This window comes from Netta rufina (assembly GCF_964035555.1).
Source record: "Netta rufina genome assembly, chromosome: 2".
In the NCBI taxonomy this organism is placed as follows: Eukaryota; Metazoa; Chordata; class Aves; order Anseriformes; family Anatidae; genus Netta; species Netta rufina.
In genome coordinates, this window is record NC_140124.1 from 89,530,573 (window position 1) to 89,555,764 (window position 25,192).

At 39.8% G+C, this 25,192-nt stretch overlaps 1 protein-coding gene across 1 annotated transcript in view; it reads left to right on the forward strand.

Moving 5' to 3' along the window:
- Nucleotides 1-586: 586 nt before the first annotated feature.
- The window catches only part of RPRD1A (regulation of nuclear pre-mRNA domain containing 1A), a gene marked incomplete at its 3' end in the record, with an annotated part of 37,854 nt that continues 13,248 nt past the window's right edge, over nucleotides 587-25,192 (forward strand). The window contains exons 1-6 of the mRNA XM_084307012.1: nucleotides 587-744; nucleotides 11,632-11,761; nucleotides 13,048-13,154; nucleotides 13,237-13,331; nucleotides 14,302-14,428; nucleotides 14,527-14,702. Coding sequence (XP_084163138.1) covers nucleotides 594-744; nucleotides 11,632-11,761; nucleotides 13,048-13,154; nucleotides 13,237-13,331; nucleotides 14,302-14,428; nucleotides 14,527-14,702 — 786 coding nt within the window. The 5' untranslated portion in view covers nucleotides 587-593. The remainder of the gene's footprint in view (nucleotides 745-11,631; nucleotides 11,762-13,047; nucleotides 13,155-13,236; nucleotides 13,332-14,301; nucleotides 14,429-14,526; nucleotides 14,703-25,192) is intronic.

Below are 25,192 nucleotides of genomic sequence, written 5' to 3' on the forward strand. Positions count from 1 at the left end.
CACCGTCCCCGGGGGTGTTCAAGGAGAGTTTGGACATTGTGCTTAGGGAAATGGTTTAGTGGGTGACATTGGTAGTAGGGGGATGGTTGGACCAGGTGATGCTGGAGGTCTTTTCCAACCTTAGTGATTCTATGATTCTACATTAACACTAGAAACTTTACATATTTTCTGCAGCATAGAACACCTTCCATGGAAGCAGGTGCTGAACAGCCTTCCACCCTTCAGCTTGAAACATCACTGAAGACGGCAGAACAAAAAACCTTTGAAGCAAGGCGAGATATTTATAAAGAGAATCTTTTGTATCTGCCACCCTCCCCTCCCCTCGCCACACCCCACCCCCGCCCCATGACGGCGCCGCCTCAGCGCGGCCGGAAGCGAGGGCAGAAGGAGAAGGGGGGCGGCGCCGTGCGGCGGTGGGGCCGCCGCCATTTTGTCAGCGCCGCCGGGCCGCGGGGCCGGGGCCGGGGCTCGGCTGGGCTCAGGCGGCTCCTCCCCTCCCCTGCCCTCCTTTGCCGGGGCGGAGCGGCGGGGCCGTGCCGGGTGAGGGGTGAGGGTGAGGGGTGGTGGTGGTGGTGGTGGTGGTGGTTCCCGGCATGTCGGCGTTCTCGGAGGCGGCGCTGGAGCGGAAGCTGTCGGAGCTGAGCAACTCTCAGCAGAGCGTGCAGACGCTGAGCCTCTGGCTCATCCACCACCGCAAGCACTCGGCGCTCATCGTCAGCGTGTGGGAGCGGGAGCTGCGCAAAGGTGAGCAATAAAATCCTCATGATTTTATTTTATTTTATTTTATTTTATTTTATTTTATTTTATTTATTTTATTTTTTTTTACCGGCTCCCCTCTGGGCCCTCGGTGAGGGGCTGGGGGCCTGGCGTGGCCCTCTCCGCTGTGGGAAGGGGAGGGAGGCAGCAAGCACGGGGTTTTTGTCTCTGATATTAATACGGGTGGGCAGGGTTCCTCAGAGAGCTGCTTTTAGGCAGTGCCTCTCCTCTCGCCAGCCGTAGTGTTGGTGGCTGCTGCCTGGCATTGGCTTTGTCCATTTGTGCAGGCTGCTGAGGGTGGGCATGCTTCAGGGGATGAGCAATTAAACGCATCCCAAATGGTGTCTTCACAGTTCTTACCCAGTCACTAATACCAATAAGTCAGCATAAAGACTCATGTTTCTTCACCTGTCTTCAATATTTGATGTTGAGTGTGCATACTTAGATTCTTAATTGACTTTGCTTTTAACAGCACTGTTCTGGGGTTGAAAGGCAGAAATGGCCATGTGAAGGTTTATCTGACCTGACTGGAAAATAGCTTGAACATAAGTTGACACATTTAAGTATAAGTAAATAACCTGCTGGAGCTCCGCCTTGCTCTGGAACATATCACCAGAGCAGAGCTTCCAGTAGCTCCCTTTGGATCCCCATTACTATATGGTCCTTTAATGGGAAAAGTAGGTAGGTTTCCAGGTGGAGAGGAAAAATAGAGCAGAGTCACTTCAGAACCTACAAAAGAGAAACCACAACTTTAGTTTTGAAGAACTGGAGTGTTTGACCTGCAGGAATGACATGTAGTAGAATGCAAAGGGTATGGCTGGATCATAATTACTTGTTTGGGGTGCATAAGTTCATAACAAACTGAACCACCCTTAAAATAAAAATCTTGTGTGTGAAACAATACTGAACTTTAGAGTATGTAATATGGAAATTGATTCCTATGTGCCCTGTAGATTTTCAACTGACTATTGTATTTGTATTTAAAATAGGCTTTTTGCACAAAATGATTTTTTTTTTATTTTGAGGCCCAAGTTAAATGTTTTTTGTTCTCTAGAAGAAGGAATGTCATGTTAAGGGATATATTAATCCACAAATAGAATTATTTAAATCTGTTACAGATGAATTCCTCAAAAGGAATACATATTTGGTAGCATATTTGGTCTTACGAAATAAACTTTTTTCAGTATATGGTTGTTAGCAAGTTTTTTTGTTTTTTTTTTTTTTTTCCCCAGTGTTCTGAGAGCAATGAATGTGTCTGCCATGTAAACCTCTGGTATTCCTGGGGGTTCGAGACAAACAGTTTGATGATCTGGGGTTCTGAATGATATCAGAAAGGTGTTTTAAACTAATTGGCACTCAGCTAGAGGTTTGGTTGCTTGTATTGATAACATGCACAATTCTCGTTCATAATAATCTATAATATCAGCTCTCAGTTCTGAACTTCTGAACTAGTATTGGCATAATTTGAATAATCGGAGAAATGAATTGCTCAAAACACGGGCTAAATGTTTGGAGGTGGCATTAAGAGACAGCGATAATGATCATCTTAAAGAAGAGCATTCCCATGAGTTCATTTCTCAGCTTTCAATGTCTGGCTTCCACTTTTACGCCTGTTCAGAGGCTTAAAAACTTAAAACTGAGGATGTAGTTCAGGAGCTGCAAATAAGCATAGATGCTGTAATTGTCTTTGTCTTCCATTTGTTGAACTGTCTTCCAGCTTTTGCTGCTTCAAGGTACAGTTTTTCTGGTGACCTCTTTGGAAGTCAGCCTTCAAGGGTGTGTGGAGAGCATGTGATAATCCAGCTCTGGTAGGAGAAAGTTAGCTGCTTTCAAGGTTCTGATGGGCTTTTGTGCTTTTAGGCCAGGTGCCTAAAGCATTTTTTTCATATGTTCCTCTACCACATCATCTGAAGCTGGCATGGCTAAGATACATGAAATATATTTTAATTTTCCACCTCTGACAGTAGTATCTAAGCTTCATAAATGTTAGCTTACACGTACCCAGTACTAATCTTTGCAAATTGCAGCACAGAATTTTAAGAGTCTCAAGTCACTGTGTTTGTATGCTAAGCAGACGGCAGGTGGAAGGTGAGAAGGAAAACCAGCATGTTGTGCTGAAGTGACTTGCATGTAACACCATGAAGTAGAGTGCTGGCAGTGAGGCCGTAAGTAGACTAAATTTAATGCTCTTGACTTGTCTATTCTGGGGAATACGGACAGAAAAAATTTTGGTTTTGTCCGCTGCTATTGCTACCGAGTGTTGTTCTGGAACTGTATGTTGCCTTTCTGGAGTTTTAGATTGATCACCTTTTTTTGTTACTTCCTTCTCTGGACCTTCCTTTCAGGCTAGTGGAAGATTTTGCTGCCACATGACCTAGTTGACTGAGTTGAACAGAATACAGCATGATACTAAGTATTTCTGGATGCTTTCATTTTTGGTAAAAGTTCTCTTGTTTCAGATCAGATCGCAGGAACTTTCTAAGATGGCTTTAGATGTTGATGAAAACAAGCGCTAGGATCACAATTCTTTTGTTCCTAAGTGTATGGTTCTGATTCTCCCACTTTTAAAATAGTCATTGCCTTTATGTCATCTTCTATTAGAGACAAAGAAAGAGGTAGCGTACCTAAAGTGCATACGATACAGGCAACATAGATGTTGGGCAGTGTAAAATCATAGTCCCCGTCTGTCTGCCTGGATAATGGGTTGCCTTCAGGTCCCGTGTTAGGGTGTTTATCTTTACAGATCATCAGTTGTGTATGCCTTCATGTACAGGTTTTACACAGCTGAACTTAGAGTGATTCTCTTGGTAAAATCATGTACTTTGATGTAAACTCAGATTATGGGCAAAGCTTTCACATCTTTGGCGTAACTCAGAGGAGTTGGGGAACACTGGATTTGGGTAACTGAATTGCAGCGTTGCTCTGGTTGAGACAGTTGATGCAACTGATTGCTGAGTATGCATTACATGCATCTTCCCTGATACTGCTATAACTTTTATATGAAGTTCTTCTTTAAAATACTGGCAAGTATAATTCATAGGGTCATTCTTAAAAAATAAATAAATAAAGGAGTGATGTATTCTAGAATCAACTGTTTTGCCAAAATATTGAGAGCTCTGGATTGCTGAGAGACTCCTAGTAATCTTCACAAAAAAAAAAAAAAAAAAGGGTAAGGAAGGGATATCATCATCAAATTACAGATTATAGAAATCATTTGCTTTCAGGGCCTGAGTGTAGAGAAGGGCATGCTGTTTAATGACTGACCTCAAATACGTGCTAATGAAAGATCTACTTAGGAACTGCACTGCTGAAGCTCAGTGCCTTTGCCTGAGATAATAAGTATTCCCAGCTCTACCTCTGTGCAAAACCACTCGGGTGTCACCCCAGGTACTCCATGTTTTGCTGTATGTAGTTGTGTTTGTTTGCTTTCATTTCTGCAAGGTACTGACTGTCTGTTGCTGTGATTAATGGAGAATAGATCCTGTAGTTCATCGATCTTTTGTTTGTTGTGGAATGATGATAAAAGATGCACCGAATGCATTTAACTTAAATTACTACTATAGTGATATAACAAAGATTTTTCCTGTTTTGACAGATTAGCAGAGGTCTTCAGTGACAAGAGAACAGCTTGTTTTCTGCTCTGATGGTGGTTAAATATTTGTTGCTTTTTTGCTGACAGTTTTGTGTGTGGTGCGAGTGCTGGAAATCTAACAAACCCAGTAATTAGTTTCTAAGTAGATGCTTTCCCTGATGGAAAGCAGTGCTGGCGCAAAGGAGACTGAGGACAGTGTTGCAAGCTTAGGCCGCTGCCTATGTTAGTACTGGTGTATGCTGATCGTGAGTCTGCATTATTTTGAATTTCATAATTGATTTATGAAGTAAATATTTTGGTGAGGAGGATGCTCTTTCAGTACCGCATTTGTACTATGTCTTGCTAGCGTAATCTGTCATTGCAGGTTGAATTTCTGTTCTAGAAGAAGTGGGAGACTTTTTTTCTGGTACTTGGCAGTTGCGTGATTGTTTCACTGTAATGGGTGTGGGTTAACTTGAGTGATAATGTTGCCACATCATCTAATTATTTTTATGGGGACTATTTGATTAGGGGCTAGGGAGAATTTTGTAAGGGCTTGGAAGGTGTGTCCACTGAGGGAAAAGATCCTGCTTCAGCTGTATTTCAGATGAAATGTAACAGTTGAAGTAACATAGTTAATTACTTAACTAATCAGTAAGCTTATGGCTTCTAAGCGGTACTAATTAACTAACCAAAATGTGAATACTACAGTCAATCTCAAAATGCAAATGGTGGGCCTGTTAAAACCTTTTCATGTTGTGTCCATAAAGAGATTGTCTTGCAGGGAGTTTCTTAACAAGGTAGTGCATTTATACAGTTGTTTTAAGCCTGCAGCAACTGAGTGGCTGCAAAAAAACAAAACAAAAAAAAGAAACAACCACACCACACTTATGAACAACAAATAAGAGTCTCTTCTGAGATGGAGACTGACTTTTTTTGTATTTGCAAATTAGGTATGTTCTCTCGCATCCATCTGTTGCTCCTGGATTTCAGGATTCTTTGCACCTGCAGGTTTTGTTTTGTCTATTTTTGTGGTGTTTTATTTTTGGGCTTGTGGTTTGTTTATTTTTGTGTTTTTTTTTTTTTTTTTTTTTAATGAAAACGTCAATCCCATAATTCAAAGCATCAGCCTTCCAGGAGGCTCCATCTGATACTCATTGTGATGGGTTAAAAATATGTTCTGTTTAAAGTGGGGGAAATTAAGCGTTTGATTTCTATGAACAGTATGGTGCTTTTTATTTCAGGCTCCAGTTAGTTGTACTTCGTACCTCTTTTACCTGTTAACTCTTTTTCTGTTAGGTTTTCTGTGTCCAGTTATCATTTGGAATTTACATGCTAGTGATTTCTTAATAGACCTGGCGTGTGGCGCCTTTAATTTCACATTCAGGTACCTGTTTCCTGAGCTTGACATAGCATCTTAGGGATAAATCAGTCTCAGAAACTGGTGCTGAAACCCCATGTAAACACCTGATTTCTTGTTTTGGCTGTCACCTCTGTCACCACCTGTGTCACACCATTCTTTGTCTTCACTGCAAAGCTTACCCAGGTTTGCAGAGTCAGTGTATATCATATTTGAGACAGTTACAATAATGTGAGTACACTTGTGCCAGTACATGGGGATATATTTTTAGCACTTGACTGCCATTTAACCTGCTGTTCCAGCTTACTCTGCTCAAAGCTCTTTTCTTGGTATGAGTTGAAGCCATTGAGTGGTAGAAGAAGCAAGTATTTTTGCTTATTTGTAATTTTTTGTTTTTCTGTTTGTCTGTAGTGTTTGGGCCCTCACTCGTTCTAGCTGTTGGTATTGATGCAGTGCATTTTTCTGATCCTTGTGGTTGTGGCAGTTGCTTGATGCTACAGAAAATTGTAAGATAAAAGATCTTGGTAGGCAGATTGAGAGGGCCTGGCGATACCGAAACTGCATTTGAAAGTTGTGCTGAATTGCTCAGAGTCAGCTGCTTTGGTGCCAGGCCACAGCCGAAAGTGATGGAAATACTTTGCCCTGCAGATGTGAAGTGTATTTCAGGAGACAGGTTGCTGATTTTAAAGTGGTTATTTTCAGTACTAGGTGGTGTAGTTTTTCTTCCAAGAGAGGGGATCTTTCACTACCGATGGTTTTAAGGTTGCTTTACCTAATGGTGGCATTGTATCAGTGGTTAATGTGGTAGACTTAAGAAAATAAATGGATTTTTGCTTTCTTTTATTAAAAAAAAAGAAAGATTTTTGATCATAGTGTACTGATTTTCACTGGTTAGTAGGTGATACTGAGGAGGTAAATAAGGTACTTAAGATGGTGTTGCTTGTGGGAATCCAAATGAAGCTTCCCTTTGCAAAAAGGTTCAGAGATCAACCAGAAGCAAATGTTCAAGATGAATACAGGTTGTTGAATTAGAAAATCGTATTTGTAACATGTGCTTTATAAGATGACCTGTGTTCATGAGCAACAGGTTGCCAATGTAAGAAGCTTTTGCACATTTGGATGTGTAATACAACCTGTATTACTAATTAATAATTACTAATGTAAGTGTCTGTATGCTGTGTTCCCTTCCACTGATAGCTTCCAAACCCAAAGTCAGGGTGCCTGGACCATCAAACCTTGAGCATATTGTGTAGGTAATCTCCTTGCCCTCTTTGATAAAGAAGCACAGGAGTTCTCAAACCTTGGTAAAATTCAACAGGAGAATTAGGTTATTGTGCGATGTTGAATACATGACCTAACTTTTCCATGACAGAAGGTTAATGAATTTTCGGATTGTACAATGGCACTTTTATGGGAAATCTTATCTCTGAATTGTCTTTGGATGATAGCCTCAAGTTACTTTTTACAGATGTGCTTGCAGTCATGTCACCAGAAATCACGCACCTAATCAGCTTGCATAAATGCTTGGTTAGTGTGAAGGGTCAGATGTAATGCACTTAAGTTTCAGTGCTGCTTTGCTTAGATAACACTGGGATTTGTAACAAAAAGCTTGAAAGCTTGCCAGGTTTGTACAAGATGTCACGTAACTTACAGGTATGAAGCATGTTACGGCACAGGAGGTATCTCATGGGTTTTGGGAGAAGTGCTGACGCTCATACTCTGCTCTTTGTAGACTAACGTAATTCCAAAAAAAACCTGAATCAAATTCTTACCTAAATCCATATTAGGGAACTTAACTTAAAAAAACAACAACAACAACAACAAAAAAAACCACGTTTAGAGCTGGTAATCAATGCAGGGTTTTAAGCTATTGATGCTCATTTTCACAAAACCTCTTGTTCAGTGTTACTTGTGTTTGAGGTCTGTTGATGCAGCAGAGCCAGCCTGTAGATATTTAAAGCCTGACTTGATGTTTTTCAGGTGTGTCAATGGTCTATTCACTTGTAGCGGGATGTAAGTGAAATCCCTTGTTGCCTGCATGTTTTCTGAAGTTTCTTGCAAATAGTCATGGATGCACTGGAAAGAGTCCAATGGAGGGCCACCAAGATGATCACAGGACTGGACCAGCTCTCCTGTGAGGAAAGGCTGAGAGAGGTGAGACTGCTCAGCCTGGAGAAGAGGAGGGTCAGAGAGGATCGTGTCAGTGTGCATACGTTCCTGAAACGCTGCCAAGAAGACAGAGTCAGGCTAGGCTCCTCTCAGTGGTGCCCACTGTCAGGACAAGATGCAGTGGGCACAAACTGGAACGCAGGGGGTTCATTTTGAATATCAGGAAGCTCTTCTGTACTGAGCAGTGTTACAGGTAGCCGAGAGGCTGTGGAGTCTCCTTCTCTGGAGATATTCAAAAGCCACCTGGACACAGTCCTAAACAGTCTGCTTTAGGAGGCCCTGCTTGAGCAGGGGGTTGGACCAGACGGCCTCCAGAGCTCACTGCCAACCTCAGCCATTCTGTGTGTGTGTGAAACATCCATCACTCCTGGGGAAGGGGTGTGCAACTGCATGACACTAAAAGGCCTGTTTCTGGTAACCTCCATGGGAGCTCAATTTCTGGTGCCAGGAGGTAACTTGGAGAAGAAGAACCTGGGTGATCATGCTTGCCAGAGTTAACCTCAGTGAAATAACAAGCTTCCTGCATTACCAAGAAGTCCTTCCCAGGCTGCTAGAGTTTCTTGCACTAAAGTGGTGGTGACTCTTGGGCATTAGAGTTCTCTAAGTACTGTGAACTCAAGCACGCAATTTCAGGGTATCTGTGTTGGACTGGAAGAGAACCAGGAATACCCAGGTCAGGTTAAAATGTGCTTGCAAGAGGCATAAATTTCCAAAAGCTGCAACTTGGTAGTGAGGATGCTAAGTTGGGTACAGTAGATGCCTGACTGTCCTAGCTGCGGGTGAAATACCATGAATAACTGCGAAGTATTCAGAGCAATTGAAATGTCAGATGCATTTGTGGAACAGACTTGGTTTCAGTTTGTCAGGTGCTGACCCCAGTTAGTGTCATTATGGATGCTTTAAGGGGAATCTTCTTATTATGGCCCTTAGACTAGCCAGCGCTGTGGACCTGGTAAAACGTTTCAGAATCTGATGTTTCTGGAGCTGCTTTGGCAACTGTGGAAGCAGATTAATGATAAATTTGAGACAAGCAGAAAAATTGTGTGAGCACTGCACAGAGCTTTCGAAAACCTGAGTTAGTCCAACAGGGATACTGAGCAATTTCGTGTTTGCAGCCTGCACTGTTAGTGTACCGGTGACGCTACCAGCTAGCTACTTCTAACAGCGCTCTAGCAGTACCTGCACCTTTCAGATCCTCCTTTAGCCTAAGATCAGACATACTTTGCTTTCAGTTTCTTTTGATGGTGCGTTTCTAATAACCTTGCCCAGCACTGAGGACACTTCTTTTTGCTTAATTTGTCTGACTGCCGTGTGATCCATCTTGGTGTTCTGACGTGTATCAAAGCCCAGGGCTGGAAAGTTAGTGCCACTGCTGCTAGAGACAGATGCTTGAAACAGAATTTTTCAGAACAGGTCTGGAATTGAGCTTTGTATTTCAGGTTCAGTAGTTAATTTGCAGTTCTAGTGGCAGTAGGACACCTTAGGATTCTTTGTCAGTTCAGAGTTGCCAGCCTCATTTGCTAAAGGTTATGTTGCTCTGGAGGCTTAGGCGTAAAGTGGGATGGTAGGAGGCCAGTGTGTGACTCCTGAAGACTTGTGAAGTGGAAAGGAACGCTTCTTGAAGGTAGGCAGAATATTTAACTTCTGAATTTTGTGCAGAGCATTCTTAAAGCAGGAAGAATTTAAATGTACCTTGCAATATTTTTATGAACATAAAGGCAGTATGTTAGTTGAATTTCTTACCAAAGCCAGAGATGACTGAAGTGCTATAAGGATTTTTTTTTGTTGTTCATTAAATGCATCTTCAGTACTGTTAAGTAGCAGAAGGAGGCTGAAAAGGTAATGTTAGTGGAAACAAGGTCAAAAGTGACTTTGAGTTTTAGCATGCTTTTTCTAAATGTTATTTGTTGATCTCTTTTTTGTAGTGAACAGACAAAAATCTGGGCTTTGTGGGAATTGCTATCACCTGACTTGGTGGCACTGCATACGTCTCCAGATTTTGTGACTCAGTTGATTCGTTTCCTTGCTGGAAGCATGAAAGTTGAGATCCATCACATTCACTGGAACTGGAGCCCTAATTTGGGGCTCCTTTGAGAAACTGGGGGCAGCGGGGTCAGGTCTGCTGAGAGGCCTGGTCTGGTTTGTTTTGGTGCACCCCTAAGACAAGCTGTTTTGTCAGATTCCCGTTCTTTAATAATTCAAACCTTTCTGTGTTAGAACTAAGTTACCTGAAGCGTGGGTAGGAGATGTGTTGCTATATTATCAACCAGTTTTTAATACAGAAATAAGGTAGCATACATCTATAAAAATCTACATTTTTTACTTTAAGGAGATTTTGACCTAAATAAATTAATGTGCTGGGTGCTGATGTGTAGTGACTTGCCTGATTGGGGGAAACCTTTAGTAGATCCACCTGTGTCTAGCACTTCCAAACTAGCTTCTCTTTGCCACTTGTTAGGTTCCCTCATTTCTGAAAGACGGGTGCATTTTTACTTTTAATACAGGTGTTTTTCACTTTGTTCAGACTTGTGTTAACTTCTTGGGTATGTCTGTCCAAGCTGAATTCAGTATTCAAAGTAGAAGTTCTTTAGAGGATTTCTTCTGTAGCGCAAAATTCATATTCAGAAACACTACTTTAGAGTGGAAATACCTCAACACTGAGTGTGTGTGTGTGTAAAGGGGGGTCACCCTCTGGCATGTTTAAGAGATGGGAGTGGAAGTGAACAAAATGAAATCATTTGGGGAACTGAGTACAAGTTTAGGATGATAATAATACAAATGCCTAGACTGGATTTACCACGGTACTCCTTTCTCTGAGAGGACAGAAAATAATAAGTCTTTTCATTCAAGAGGAACTTATTTTTCAAGTGAGAGCATACACACTGAGGCTGTGTGGCTGTTGCAGATACTGAAGATTTTTCTGGTATTAACGCAAGATTAGAAGAGTTACAATAAGAGCTGCAGCTCTGAAATTCATAGACTAATAAAGACTAGATGAAGTGTGAATGGCAATTTAAAATTGCTGAGTAGCAATGCGGGATACAATTTCAAAAATAACCTCTAAGGTGGAAACTTTAATTATATTGCAAATTGATGGGATTGGGGTAAAATGCTTAAGATGCTTGGAGAAGAGAACTACAGCAGACAAAGTGATTTTTGAAAATGTGTTTCATGAGATGCCAGCTGCAGGCACATGAATGTTTTAGTGATTGGGCAATGAGGGGTGTAACAAATTGGTGTGGAGAGGTTGATTAGGAATTGACCATTTGGTTTGCTCACATCTGAGGAGTTAGGTCAGAGTGAAATTCAAACCAAAAGAATGAGGTTCTTCATGTGAATGATAGCAGACCTGTGAAGCTCCTTGTTAGAGGACTTGGTGGGAGTAAGGAACTTTTGTAGACTCAAGGAGATGCTGAAATACTTGGAACAAATCCATGAAGGTTTCCAAATAAGTCAGTCACATCAGGCTCAGAAAAACACCTGAAAGTATGAAGAACATTTGGGGATATCATGTTTTTATATAATTGCTTTCAAAGATGGGGCTAGAGGGAACTTGTCAGCTTATGAAGGAGGAAGAATCTGAGCAAAGAATTACAGCAGAAGAGAGGGAAAAGCCACTGTACAGCTTTAAATACAAAATTAAAGCAAAATATAAGTGGTAATGAAAATAAGAAAAACATGGAATTTGTCTTTTGCATTTACCGTAGATATGGAAAACGGTGTTAGTTGGAAGAACTTACATTTCTAATTATTCTGGTTTGTTCTTTTTTATTAGCAAAACCAAATAGGAAGCTGACATTCCTGTACTTGGCCAATGATGTCATACAGAACAGCAAAAGGAAAGGACCAGAATTTACAAAAGACTTTGCTCCAGTAATAGTGGAGGCTTTTAAGCATGTTTCAAGGTACAGTAACTGTTACATGCAGTGTCCTTCATCACACTTGATTTGAGGGGGATTTAGAGCAGCCTTCAGCTCATCCCTTCTGGTGTGGCTAGTCCTTGTGAGCTAATTCTGTGTCTGAAGTCATGTTAATTTATTTAGTGTTCATCTGATCTTGGAGAGTGTCGTGGTTTAACCCGGCCGGCAGCTAAACACCACGCAGCCGTTCGCTCACCCTCCCCCCTCCCTCTCTGGGACGGGGGAGAGAAATGGAAAGTGAAGCCCGTGAGTTGAGATAAAGACAGTTTAATAAGACAGGAAAATAATAATAATAATACAATGATGATAATAGTACTACTACTAATAATGTGTACAAACAAGTGATGCACAATGCAATTGCTCACCACCCGCTGACCGATGCCCAGCCTAACCCCAAGCAGTCCGGCCCCCTCCCCCAGCTAGCCACCCCTATATATTGTTCAGCATGACGTCAGATGGTATGGAATACCCCTTTGGCTAGTTTGGGTCACCTGTCCTGGGTCTGTCCCCTCCCAGCTCTTACTGCACCCCCAGCCTGCCCGTTGGCAGGACAGAGCAAGAAGCTGAGACATCCTCGACTTGGTGTAAGCACTGCTCTGCAACAATTAAAACATCGGGGTGTTATCAGCACTCTTCTCATCCTAAGCCAAAACACAGCATTCTACCAGCTACTAGGAAGAAAATCAACTCTGTTCTAACTGAAACCAGGACGGAGAGTCTTAATGCTATTAGATGAAGTTACGCTGTAAATTCATCTGTATTCAATCATTTTTGCCTTCAAGTGTTAGCCCTGCCTTAAATTAGGTCTTACTTTTCAGTCTGCATTTATATGCTACAGCAGTTTGGTATGTCTCGTTACTAGTATTCATGATTTGTTTTTCCCCAGCAGACATCCCTCTTGTTGTATGACAAGGACGCCCAGGTCTTGATGCAGAATTGTTTTCATATAAAGCTTTAGAGCTGTTAAAGCAATGCAAAACTATTTACAGTGTTTATATAATAAGGGTACAGGCCTAGTACGGATTGAGGAAACAAATAGAAGCAAGGGATTGGGAGCTGACTTTTTGCTTAGTTGTGCTTGCGAAGACATCTTGAACTGGTCTCTTCTCTGTAAAATGTAGTTTTGTTGTTTTCTGAGGTTATTAAACTTCTCTTACTTTGATGTTGATAAAGTATGCCGACATCCTTCAGTGAAAGATAGTCATGCTGTAGTAGTCTGATTGTGCTGTATTTTTACTTGGTGCTGATTTCTGCTTTTTTCCTTGTAACAGTGAATCTGATGAAAGTTGTAAAAAGCACCTTGGCCGAGTGCTGTCTATCTGGGAAGAAAGGTCTGTTTATGAAAACGATGTGTTAGAACAACTTAGGCAAGCATTGTGTAAGTATTTTGTGTGTGTATGAAAACTCAGCCTCTTGTTTGAGGAGCCAGAGAAATAACATTTCAGTTTGTTTTTATTTAGATGGAGACAGAAAGGTGAGGAAGCGTACATATGAACAGATAAAAGTTGATGAAAATAACTGTTCACCTCGAAGTTCTCCCACTGACCCTCCACAGGTAAAATAACATCTATAGAACTCTGTATTTGCAAATGTTTTGATACAAATTATTCAGCTGCTCTTGTTTTTCAGTGGGTCTCTGCTTTTCTTTTTAATTAGTTACTTTTTATAAGCAAGGGTGACTAGACCCCTTTCTTTAGTCCAAGTGACTGAACTTTGCCCCAGTAGGATGCAAGATTACCCCAGTACTGTGCTCAGTTATATTTTATGACCTGTATTAGCTTTGTAAGGAGAGACTGCTGTGCTTTTTTACCTGTCTCTACAACCTTCTCATACCAAGGTAAGATGAATCTTATTGGCTACATAAGTTTATTTCCTAAAGATACCTCATGCTGGGAATCTTCATTCTTCTATGAAAAGGTAGTTTAACATTACATTGATTTTTTTTTTTTTCTGGACTACAAAGGATCTGTTGGCATTGCAACACTTTCTAGTTACAGTTTCTGAGCAATAGTTAGAAAACTATCCTGTCATTTACTACCCGTTTGTGAGGTGTAATCCACCAAAGAGTTGTAGACAGTATTCATCTTCAGCCTTTGTCAAACTTTTCTTTGAAGTATTTCAGGCTAGAAGTTGGAGTTCAGACATTGAGCATGCTGTAGTAGTCAGTTTGACACTAAAGCAGAATATATGTACTGTATCTTGCTTTGTTTGTCTGTCTTTTAGCATTAGTTCTGATTGGTTCTCATTTTAGGTTGTCATTTGGTTTCCAGGGTGGGAACAAAGATAAGTAGAACTTCAATGAAAAGTCTATTTTAGGAAAGTGGTCTTTAAAACTAGGAAGACTGAAACATTCTTCTGAGAACTTGTATTTTTTTGTCTGAGAGGGGATAGATGTCAATATGATGCTGATGCCATAAATGCTTTTAAAAATGCCATCAGATTGATTCAATAAGCTTGTGATACACTGTTTTTTTACTAGAATTTGTTTACTTAAACTAGTTCTTGATCTTCCATGCTTTTTTCAGACCACAGATCTCATTAGAGCGTTACAAGAACTAGAAAATGCTGCCTCTGGGGATGCAGCAGTTCATCAGAGAATAGCCTCTTTGCCTCTAGAGGTCCAAGATGTGTCCCTATTAGACAGGATAACAGGTGAGGGTTGGGGATCTAGTAAATGAAATGCTGTTATGCAAACTCAACAACATAGAATGAAATCATGCTTTACCTCTTTCTCTCTGCTTGCTTTTTAGATAAGGAATCTGGAGAGCAACTTTCCAAAATGGTAGATGATGCATGTATGTTGCTGGCGGATTACAATGGCAGGTTGGCAGCTGAAATAGATGATAGAAAACAGCTAACTCGAATGTTGTCAGACTTCCTGCGATGTCAAAAAGAATTCCTTGCAGAGAAAGAACATAAGCTGGAAGTGCGTAATGTTTTGTTTTAGTCCATTCTTTGCTCTAGCTTGATCTTGCAAATGTTTTCAGTTTGCCTAAACAGCTTTTTTTCTCCAAAGGTAAATATTTAATTGCCAGTTAGGTCTTTGTTTCCAGCATGTTATTAATGAGACTTATTTGGTTCTAGGATTCTAAATCTATTAAACCAGCTCAACTTTAGGTAATATTACCGCTTCAATCACTTCAGTGTTCGTCTTTTTGTGTTTTAGGATGTTTGGTCTGCGCAGTATGTAAAGGCTTAATTTTACTTGTGCAGGTAGAAAATCTTACCCTTAATGGTACAAACTTTACTCCATGCAGAATTAACTTTTTCTTGTTCTTTTTATTTATTGTTGTAAGTCTTAACTATGTATTACATGGTATAATATCCTTTGTGTGAAAGGGCTTGATCTTTCTGGTAGTCAAAGGTTTGTGAAGTCACGTAAAGGATAAGAATTTAATTACTGGCTTCTACATAACTTTTTAACCTGACTTGGGTATCTATTAATCTTAGTAAAACATAACTTTAGGTTCTTTAGCCTCTAATACAACTGATTACCAGCATTTTTAGCACTGGGACCAGTAGGATAGGACATTGTTGGTAAAAGAGGGAAGCCGAGTGAACAGCTCACTGTGAGTGGGTGATCTACTGAGTTACCCCATTCCTCACTATTACCAGTCACTTGTTTTGTTTTCCTATTGAGTAATACTGCCAAAACCCCTGGTGAACATTCTGCCTTTCTTAAACAGTTCTGTAATTTCACATCCATTGCTTCCCAAATCCCTTCTCTAAACTATGAGACATAGATTCAAGCCCTGAATTGGGTAATAGAGCAATAAAATTGAAGCTGCCTTGTTTTGCAAGGGGGAAAATAGCTGTACATTTGCAGTGCACTGTAACTGCAGCATATGTGCATAATCTTTATGTTCACGAATTAATTGCTTTTCAGGTTTCATGTCATACAGGCTTATCATGAAAACTTTTTTCACTTCGGTTTCTTTATGCTTTTGTAACCTCATAACTTGAGTTCAGTCAGGTCCTGTGTCCTGGCTTGGGAAAATGCTGTTCATGATGCATCTGAAGTTATGTTATTTCTAGGCTGCTCTTGTTTCCTGACTTCCTTTGCTCTGTGCCTCACAGAAAAGGAATTGATGAAGCTTTTTCCTGCTAACTTCACTGTATTTATCCTCACCCAAGGGGGAAGAATATCAGCCAACTTCACATAAGATAGATGGCACTCATGGTAGCGTTGATCGCACTAGCAACTGATCCAACTGCACAAAGGAACCTGAAAAAACAGGAAACCTTAAATGATTGCATTCTTAGTGAAACTGAGAGATGTTACCTACTGTTGACCTGGTTTAATAGGATTTGAATTTCCAGAGAATTCTTGGTGTCTTTAAACTCTAGACTGGAGCTTTAGACCTAAATTTGCAGGTCTCTTTTCTTGTGAGGAAAGTTTACAGGTGAGTGACTTGGAATAACCAATCTTTGCATTAGTACTTTTTTTTAATAGTTGTTGCTATAATAGTTATTTCTAAACAGAACTTAATGATTCCCACCAAAATCAAGGTAACATATGCATTAGCATTGAACCTTGACAGGAAATTTTGGCAACAGATAAATAATATGAGCTATTATGTCTACACCAGGAGCTAACCGTACTGCTTAGTAGGTGACTTTCATAACTCTGCTCTGGGTAAGTAGTGTCGTTTTTAACTCTTAAATTATGTTTTCTTTAACATCTGTCTAGCTTCTGTTGCAGGTGGTGGACATGGACCTATCTCCTAATGATGTCACCATCCATTAGTACACACATCCTGCTAAAAATAAATTTAAGAATCAAAATCTTGTATTGTCTGTTGTTTTTGAAAACTGAAGGGGAGGAATCCTGTAACTACTCATACTAGACCTCTGCTATTGTCATCTATCTTCTCACAAACATTACTGAATTTATGCCTGAGATGGATGAGCGTTTATCCAGTGCCATTCCTTTTTCTTCAAAAGTAAAACTTTCACATGATTGTTCTTAAAATTCACAAGTCCTTTTGGTTAAATCATTCCAAGATCCAAATGCAGGCATCTGGGTGTCACTTGCATTGAAGTTGCCATAACCAAAAGCAAAGAACTGTGAAAACAAGACTTTGTCAGACTTCAGCTATTTAACTTACACTGTAGTTAGTGGGCTTATATGAACATCAGAAATGATGGGTGGTGGATGTAGAAGTTGTCCTTCACAAGTGCAGTAAAGAACTTTATTGAGGTAAATCTATGCAGGTAACAGAGGAGAGGTATATTTTATAATTGCTCTTATGCCCCTTCAGGAACCCCCTCAAATTTAGGATTGCCCTAAAGGGCATTTTCCCTTCACCTTTGTAAGTTTTAAAGAAGTATAAATATTTGAGATTCAGTGTACTGCAGTTGTATCTGGAAACTTATCTGGGATTTATAGCTAGGCGTATTTCTATCTTAGAGAAAACGGACACTTGTGCAGAAAGATTTTGTAGGAACATATTTTTTCCAGAACCTCGAGGATTAATATTTTCTATTTTCTACTTCGATTCATTCCTTTCTCTCTGCCTCCTTGTTGCACCCCTGTCCTGCCCCTTTGCCCATTCTTTAGTTTTTGTTGGTTAATCTGTCGGTCTCACTGAAGGCTGGGGAAGAGATATTTATGTTGTGCAGGAACAGAGAACTAGCTATACACAAATCAAGGTGCCCTTATGTCTGTGTGATAAGGACCGTGCTGTAGGTTTTCTAGAATGAACATGACCTTAAAAATACAGGGATGGCATAAACAAGAGAAGTACTTGATTTACTATTGCTTTGCTTTTGCTACTTCCACAGTCTTATTGTAGGCTCTTACTAAATTTCAAATAAAGGCTTTGGTAGTGTGGAATCTTACATGACTTACAAGCGTGGGCGGGAGGTAATACTACCTTTTCCTAGAAAAATGCTTCAAGACAGCCTGCTCTCAACTGTGTTAGAAAAAACATAGCATTGCTACACTTAGCATATGCTGGGTGACTCAATTTCTTACATAAGGTTTATAACTACTTACCACCTTAAATTTGGCAATATTATTCTCACAAAATCTGAGTTTTTATGGAGGAAATGCTATGCTAGGAGGCCTGCTGTGTTTCAGCAGCTTGCATTTAATTAAGATGTTTGATGTTTTCTTGCATTCCTTATTTTATACAGCTATATAAACAATATTCACATCCCTGCACTCTCACATCTGGTTATAATTGTGGTTTCTTAGCATGTTGAGAGAATAGAATATGTTCAATGCACTTTTATTTAATGGTTGAGCTTTATGGCTCAATATAACTTAACTTGTCTTCCTAAAAGTTTTAATTCTGTTGTTGAATTTTACGGGTAAACAGCAAGCAGTTTCTCATCCCAGCCTGCAGCCCTGGAGTTGAAGGCTCTTTGCTTTGTTCAGTTCCAGCTTAATGGTTTCAAATACGTGAAGGAAGTCAGGGGTGGTAGTGGTATATTATAACAGGCCTTTGATGCTCAGGTTTTGTTTCTTAGTGCAAGACTGGACTGATGCTACAGTCTGTTTTCACCATGGCCTTGGCTAACAGTAAAGGCATCACAGGTAGTGTAGGGCTTTCATTGCAGTTTTTTCTTTAGACCCCTTATACTCACCTAGTACATTTTTGCCAGCTTGTTTCATGCAGTGCCACGTGAACTTAGGGTGATAGATTCAGTCATTAACTTCTTAAGTCCACTTGAAGTAATTGGAATTAATTTGTAACTTTGCAGCTGAACAGCTGAAGTCTTTTGCTGTGTTTTGCTCAAAGTTGAGGAAGATTAACTTGCAGCATGAATCCTACGCTGCTTTTTGGTTTAGGATGGAGTTTGTGCAGCATTGTAGGAGATCTGCAAATCCCTATGTGTGGCAGAACCACAGGTTAATCTTGAATTGGAACCAAGCTGTACTGTAGCTGTTGTTAGCAGTGCAATGATTACAAAATGGTTAGCTGGGAAATAGCAGGGTGCTTTCAAGAAGGGTTATCCATGCTGGATCAGGACTGTTCTGGGGATTTAAGGTCCTCTGATACTATGTTGGCAATGGAAGTCTCTCTAAGTAAGGATACCAAATAGTTCTATACTGTGGTCTCTTTTGACGTTGTGAATCATCACATTTATTTCTATTCAGGATTAAAGCTGAGGGAATTGAATCTGGATCGAGAATGCTTTCAGTTCAGGGTAGTATGACTTCTCCAGAAAGAGGTGATCAATTCAGATACTCGTGGGCTGAGGAGAGCATGAATTTGGATCTCTATAAGGAAAAAAAGGGAGGAGATGCTTCACTAGGACTCTTTCGTGGGCCAATGTCAAGTAATCTTCACTGTTTTTCTTTGAGAAATGTATGTTACTGTTATCCATCAGGAGAGGATTGTAGACTACGAATCTCTGGTGAATGGATTCACTTCATTGTAGTTACCATACCCTGTACAAAACGAAATAGGACTCAGAAACAGACCCCTGTGCTTAGAGATTGGTGTAGACCTGTTCAGAGCCCTTCCTCGTACTGACCACTTGAGATCTGTCATGTGGTGTAAATGTCTTGAGTCTCTATTCCTCTTGAGTTGCACAGGTCAAGTCCTTTACTGAATTTATAATCACTGAGGTTCAGTGATCTTCAAAAAAGATACAATATCAAGATCAGTGAGTTTGCATTATCTATCTGAAGGCGATTGGGCAGAATTCAGCCATCACAGCTGTACTCATCTCTTTTTAAGCTTTAATAGATTAGAAGTTAAAAGAACAGGAGGGAAACGATCTCTTATCTGCACTAGAATTAGGCTTGCTTAGCATGTTTACAGATTGATAATCTGTTTTTCAAATGTAGCTGTTCGTATGTTTCCTTTCTATATGAAGAAATGGCAGGACATCCAGTTGTAAAGGTTAACTTTTGTGGAAGTAATTTGCTGGACTAGAATGGAGGACTGCAACTCTTATGTCAAATGCAGCAAAGTCAAGCCATCAGTGAATTTTGTCCTTCTGTGCTGTGCCTGTTTTATGAGAATAATATTTCTTAGCTCCATTTCTCATAACCACCTTACAACCCCTCTTCGCTTGACCAATAAAAAATGTTTTTATATTAACCAACGACTGGAGTCTGAGGTACCATGATGCATAGTTTGTCAATTTGTAGCCGAAAGTGTTAGGCTTCAGAGTTCTGTCACTCAGCACAACAGACATTTGCAGACTTCTACTTTTTAAATTGAATTACCAGTAATTTTGAGTATAAATCCTTGGCTTTTTTTTAACAGATTGGACAGGTTGTAGGTTGTACTTTTGCTCATCCTTGTAAAATAAGAATAATCTTTTGATTATTAGGGTGGTTTTCTAGAACTTCACTCTTTAGCTTACATTTTATTTAAAACAAACAAAAAACAACCACCAACAACAAAAAAACAAGTACAGGTACTTATACTCTGAGGTGCTTCTTGAATTCCACACTATAAACATACAGGGGGAAGATAATGGTCATATCTAGGTAGGACTTGCTGTTTACGACAAGTCCTTTAGACAATGTTCCTGGCTGTTGCAAGCCAAAACCTTGATCCTGTTAACCAAAATGAATGGATCTATTTGTCATCTTCAGAAGAACAATTTTGCAGGTATGTAATGGATTCCTTTTTTTTTTGTGCAAATAAACACCTGAGAGGATGGGAAAGTGAAAATGGAATAATTAGTGCAGTGTGTTCCAGCTAGAACTTCTCCTTCAGTGTCGAAGGACAGCTGGAGACTGGACAATTCTGAGTGCTTTCTTCAGCAGATGTTTTGTGTTAACCAGCTACTTATTTGCTGGAAGAAAAACAAAACAAAACAAAAACATTTAAAGATTGAAACTGTAGCACATATTTCTGTCAGTGCTGGCCATGTAGTTCTTGTAGAAAACGTGTAGTCTTAACTACAAGTTTTAATTTCCCACAATAATACTGTTTAAACTAGATTTTTTCAGATGCTTTTCTCAATAGGGCTGAAACTTTTTTAGGAGCCATTTTTTTTCTTTATTGTAAATATGAAGTGAACAGAACTATAAACCCTGCTTGCACACCCCTCCCCTCCCTGTCCCTGTCCTCAAGTGTCTATATGCTGCAGTTGAAAAGGAAGCACTGTACTTGAGTTGCTCTTGACTGTGACCTCATGTTTCACTGCACTTCTGATAAAGATCTGCTTGGCTGTAAGGGCTGATGAGAAGTGCTACTAGGTATCTCTGACAGAAGAAAGAAGATAAATGGCTAGAACATCAGCTTCCTTTCTCTGTCAGCCTTGCTGAGACAACATAAAGCAGATTTCGTTCCATCTTAGATCCAAACTTGAGATGTTTCCACTTAAAAGCAGTGTGGTGTTAGGTACAAAAAGTGTTTTGCCTAAAATCTGATGCAGAGCTTAACAGCACTCACGTTTGTGGACGGGGCTAGTAACTCTTTGAAGAATTGTGCCCAGCAAGGAAACAGTCTACAGTCTGTGCTTGAGATGGCATTTTAAAGAAAACTTGCATCCACTTTAGATCTTGGGCAGGGTGGTAATATTTATGTGTCTTCACATACACATAGAAGCAAATGGATTATTCTCCTGTGAGAGCCAGAGATGGCAAATAGCAAATATTTTCAAAGCCTATAATGAAATAGGGAATTACCTCATGTTATTGGGCACATCTCCATGTCTGCGTAATGGGAACTATTTGTGTTCTTGTTCTAGAATACTTCGTTATGCTGTGGTGTCAATGGACAATATAGTTTCCCTGTGTTTTGTTTTTTTTTTTTTTTTTTTTTTTTTTTTTTTTAAATGCAGGGCATCAATTGAAATTAGTCTGTCACTCAGTCCATCAGTTATGTGCAAACTCTCACCAAAAATAAAAATTTCAAAGAGCTCATTTGAGTCTTGCATGACACAGATAAGGATCACATTTAATAATTCTGATGTCAAATTATTTTGAACTCGTGGTTGACCTGTTTTAATCGGGTACCAAAACTTTTGTTTTCCTGGTTCAAATTCATGATGAAACTACTGAACTAGTCACAAGGTTTCTTGTGACCATTTCATACATCTTTTATGGTCTGTATGTGCTTTTCAAATAGCTACTCATTTTCTGAACGACACCTTTAACTTTGCCATCACTAACTAAAAAACCTAACAGGTAGTTTAAGACATAATGGTACTGGGGTCATCTTCTTAGACCAGTAGCTCTCCAGAGGGCTTTTGTTTAGGAACAAATTCCTCTGCTAATTCCTTTAGTAGCAGATTGTGGAAGTTAGTACCTTCTGTATCCTTTCAGCTGAAGTTCAACGTAGAGGGCAGAAATACTGTTGAGTAGGATTCAAAGTGATTTTTTATAAATAAAAACCATCACATTTACACCAACGTCTAAGTCACTGTTAACCCCGAGACATTTTACTTAAGTAAAACCCATGCGTGTAATAAAATAATCTCCTGGTGCTTAAGGAGAGTTCAAAGAATAGTGCTGATGAAGTGGGTCAGTTCATGAAGCAGTAGGCTGAGGGTGCCAGCTGTGAAGATGAGAACTGTTAGGGCATATGGTGGTTCCCCTAGCTGGGCTCTTGCTGATAAATCCAACTCTTAAAATCTGCTGTTATCTTTCTGTTAAAGCATGCAGATGAAATGGTTTTGAAGAATCTCTCTTTTCAGCTTGTTGGTAGCAACTGGAGTTTAAGACCGACCTGATTTTGAAAATCAAATTCCAAGAATGATAGTCTTTTTATCCTCTAGAAAAGTCCATCTGGAAGTCTTACCTTCTTACTGGAAGTGCACACGACATGTATTCTGAATCAATGCTGGAGGAGATGGCCTAGTGAGGAAGAGAACTGCAGGGCTTTCAGTGTTGCTGCAACTACCTGGACCAAATGTTCATTTTTGCCTTGATTGCAATTGGAAGCTGAGATTTTTATCATAATATATATGTTTGTCCATACAAGCATTTTTTCCTAGCATCTTACTTCAAAACGTGTTGTCTTAGAAGGTGAATTATTTTCTCCATACCTTCGTTTGTATCGTTGGACTTGATGATCTAAGAGATCTTTTTCAACCTAAATGATTCTATGAGTTTCCTGATCGAGAGGAGTGTACCATACAGGAGGGAGAGTGGGGAGAACAACTTGGAGGCTATGAATTGAAATGTGGTTGAGGACCATGTAAAAACACCAGCACTCATTACTCGAATAGAGTTAAACTCATCCTGTACTCATTACTCGTTGTCTCTTGAAGCTATATGTATCTAGCGGATGTAATGAACGAGCAAGGCAATTTCAGCAGCAATGAGAAAGCAATATATTCCACAAGAACTCTTGCTAAGTTAGTTTCACAGCCTGGCTGCTTTGTAAAGGGAGATATTGGAGCCTTTTTTCATAGGAGTGCTCCCCATCACCTGGTAAGGGCGTAAAACAGTCCTTAGGCTTGCCTTAAAATTTAATTTTCAACCAAAAGAAAGGCCAGAGTGCGTTTACTTCTGCTAAAACAGTTGAGATGTGTTTCAGTTTTGCTAAAATAAAGCTGAATTAGTCTACTTCTGAGTTGTTAAAGCTTTTCCACTGTCAGAATCTGGAATGCTGTGGACTAATGGTGAAATAAGGCAAAACAGAATACAGGGAAGCAACGCAGGATGACATACAAATTCTGTACGTTGTCTTGAGTTTTTTTCTGTTATATAGTATGAAGAAGTATTTCCCAGATAAAAAGTATGTGAAGTTGATTTGGTTAGAGAGTACAAAGCATTTTTCTAGTGCATTCCAGCTGGTGTTGGCAGTGAATGGTGGACAAGGGAAGTGTGTACTGTTATTATAGTAGGCTTGTAAGTGGTGATTTCTCAGGAGACTAGACCAGAGCAGTCATGCGGACAGTCCATCAATTCTTCTTTCATTTGACAGGGAAACAAAAATAGTTTAGTTCCTTACGTTTGGCAAATTTAGTTTTGTGAGTAGTAGAGAGGCCCAAAGGAGTATCTCAGTAGCATTTCTCTCTTAGTTTCCTCTCCAGGCATTGTGTGTAGCTTGGAACCAGCTGTAGTCTCTGATGCTTTTTGCCAAAACAATCCTTGTGGGATGTAGAAGACATCAAGAGGTTGGGTTGAGGAGGTTGGGTTGAGGATGGGGCACACTGGCTGGGAGTAACGGTGGGATGGAGAGCTGAGCTAACTTGTGTGGGATTAGGAGGGTTACCTGTTTGTTTATAGGAATCAAAAAACATCATCAATCACTAAACATCCTTTTACCACTGTGCACTGTACACTTTTCATCTTGAAAAGGTAGTGCTATTGAGGGTGAAAGTGTTTGCATGCAATAGGATGGAAGCAGTATTCCTCTGACAACATTAGTCTGAAGAGATGGTGTTTTGAGCTGCTTTCTCCAACTTGGCTAGCTGCTTTCTCATGCCTGTTTTCAGTATTAGCTGAAATCTTGTTGTTGTTCTTGTTTTTGTTTAGTTTAGTCTTTATCTTAGTGTATTTTCACAAAAACACCTTTCTGATTAATTTTCATTGTCTGTGAAGTTGACCTCACAGCGTGCTCTCAGGGCTATGGTACTTTAGAAATACATCATGAATTCAAATCGACTTGGAGAAACTTTCAAACAGCTATCAAATCAATTCCACTGGTCTATCAAGAAAATGAAGGAAAATAAGTTGTAGCTTTTTCTAAATGAAGAAAAACTTCGTTATGTGAAGTGGGATAGTACATATTTAAATGGGAACATCCAGGGGACACTTGAATGTCTAAGTGTTACACAGGAGATTTTAATGACTTGGGTTTTGCACTTGTACACACAAACAAAAACCAACACGAACAACAAACAAAAAGAAAAGCACTTCTTAGGCCAGTGAGAAGGGTATTTTTGAGGTGCATAGGCAGAAGAAGGTAATGTGACTTTTTAGACAGAAAATTACATTTTTGATAGCAGTCATAATAAGTACTCTGAAATATAAATGACTGTTTAGAAACATTATCTGGTTCCAGATTCAGAGTAGTTTCTTGGTGCAAAAGTGATAATCAGTTCTCTCTACGTAGCTGGGCATGCTTGCCACAGCATTTTTAATCTCATTTTTAAGTGGGGGTGAGGGGGAAAACAAAGAAAGCAGAAGAATGCACATACTTTTAAAATAAATGTTAGAAGTTGCAGTAGATGCACGTTGGAGGGCTGTAATATTAATCAGTATCATTAGCACAAGTCCTGAAGTCTTGAAGGTAGTCCTTGAGTCCTCGATTTAGATGTAGACAACTGATAACTAATAGAAATCATTGTAAAATTAAGCCTTTGATCTGCTGCAATTTGAATGTTTCCTCTTTTTTTATTTTTTTTTTTATTATTATTTTTTTAATTACATATATAAATAAAAGCTTGTATTCAGCTCTATCTTCAAGGCCCTGCAAACTGCATGGGGAGACCTAGTTTTGCAAACAGCACATGCAGTGGTTTAAAGCTTTGCTGCACACAGAGTTTGAA